Here is a 1,227-nt window from a genome sequence, read left to right as displayed (position 1 = left end):
GAACGGTATATGCCAAGGGAGATAACTGAGTAAATATTTCCCAACACTCACTTTAGGATGACAGACAGAAGTTTTCAAAGAGTAATGTTATAGTAAAATTTGTGAAAGTTCTTCACTTTGGCCGGCTAAAACTTCGGAAACACTTAACTTTCGAATAGAAAAAAATTAATGGTGGTTCAGAATCATTTAAAGCGTGCACAGTTTTACTGAGGAGTCTGAAGTCATTGTAGTTTAATTTTCAGTTTTCCATTAGTTTTGTTTAGATCTATTCTTGAGAAAGTCCGTCTTCTAAGACACCATTGTAAACAAGTGAGGCTTCCTTTCACAAGGAGTGCGCGCACTGATCCCACACCTTTGAAATTCTGGAGTGTACAACCACGAAAGCGGAATAGAGAATCAATCTATACATCTGCTCTATATCTAGACCTTCTGATTTTTTGCATCTCTCAAGATTTATTGCTCCATTCCAGTAGAGCGTAAATATAGTAGGCCTATCACTATGACGTTCAGTTGATGTTAATGCACCGATCATTCCTGTCATTGAAAAGGGGTCCAGCTAGTTAACAATAAGAATACAATGTATGAGTTGTGTCCTCTTCACGTACGGTAGACAAATTATATACAAAGGGAAGCTACTGAGTAAATATTTCCCCACACTCACTCTCTGTGCAGATTTATCCGCCCGTGTGCAGTCTGAGCCCTGCTGAGCCGCGTGTTATTGTAATTGTTGTTGTTGTTGTTGTTGTTGTTGTTGTTGTTGTTGTTGTTCCTCGCCGTGGTGTTGTTGCTGCTGTGGTTGCTAAGGACTCCGTTGCCATGCGGGGAGTTCTCATCGCCCCTGGGCGTGCGTTCCTCCAGTGTCGTCATCTCGCGACGTCTTTGTTGTGGGTGTGGTCGAGGGAAACTCTGCACTGAGCCCGTGTGCGAGGGTTCCGATCCCCCTTGTCCGCTAGGCTGTTGAGATGCAAGACACAGGGAAAAAGAAATAAATGAAAGTTACGAAAGGGAAATGGGACCGGGGATTGGAGGTGTATAAATGTAAAAGAACACAATATTATTATAAGTTTTGTAACCACGTTTCAATTTCTACCCCACAAGAAAGAGACTGGGAAAGAGACGGGGAGGGAGGGACAGAGAGAGAGAGAGAGAGAGAGAGAGAGAGAGAGACAGAGAGACAGAGAGACAGACAGAGGGTGGGGGAGGGAGAAGAAAGCGAGGCACAGAGAG

At 43.6% G+C, this 1,227-nt stretch overlaps 1 protein-coding gene across 1 annotated transcript in view; it reads right to left on the bottom strand.

The window, feature by feature from the left end:
- Positions 1–533: 533 nt before the first annotated feature.
- Positions 534–1,227, bottom strand: part of LOC101849102 (uncharacterized protein DDB_G0287625) — a gene marked incomplete in the record, with an annotated part of 23,597 nt that continues 22,903 nt past the window's right edge. Inside the window, 1 exon segment of the mRNA XM_013090209.2 lies at positions 534–954. Coding sequence (XP_012945663.1) covers positions 658–954 — 297 coding nt within the window.

The sequence above is a fragment of the Aplysia californica genome, unplaced genomic scaffold, assembly GCF_000002075.1.
Source record: "Aplysia californica isolate F4 #8 unplaced genomic scaffold, AplCal3.0 scaffold01177, whole genome shotgun sequence".
Taxonomy (NCBI): domain Eukaryota; kingdom Metazoa; phylum Mollusca; class Gastropoda; order Aplysiida; family Aplysiidae; genus Aplysia; species Aplysia californica.
The sequence above is the reverse complement of the archived record's forward strand: the minus strand, read 5'-3'. Positions and strand labels throughout refer to the sequence as shown.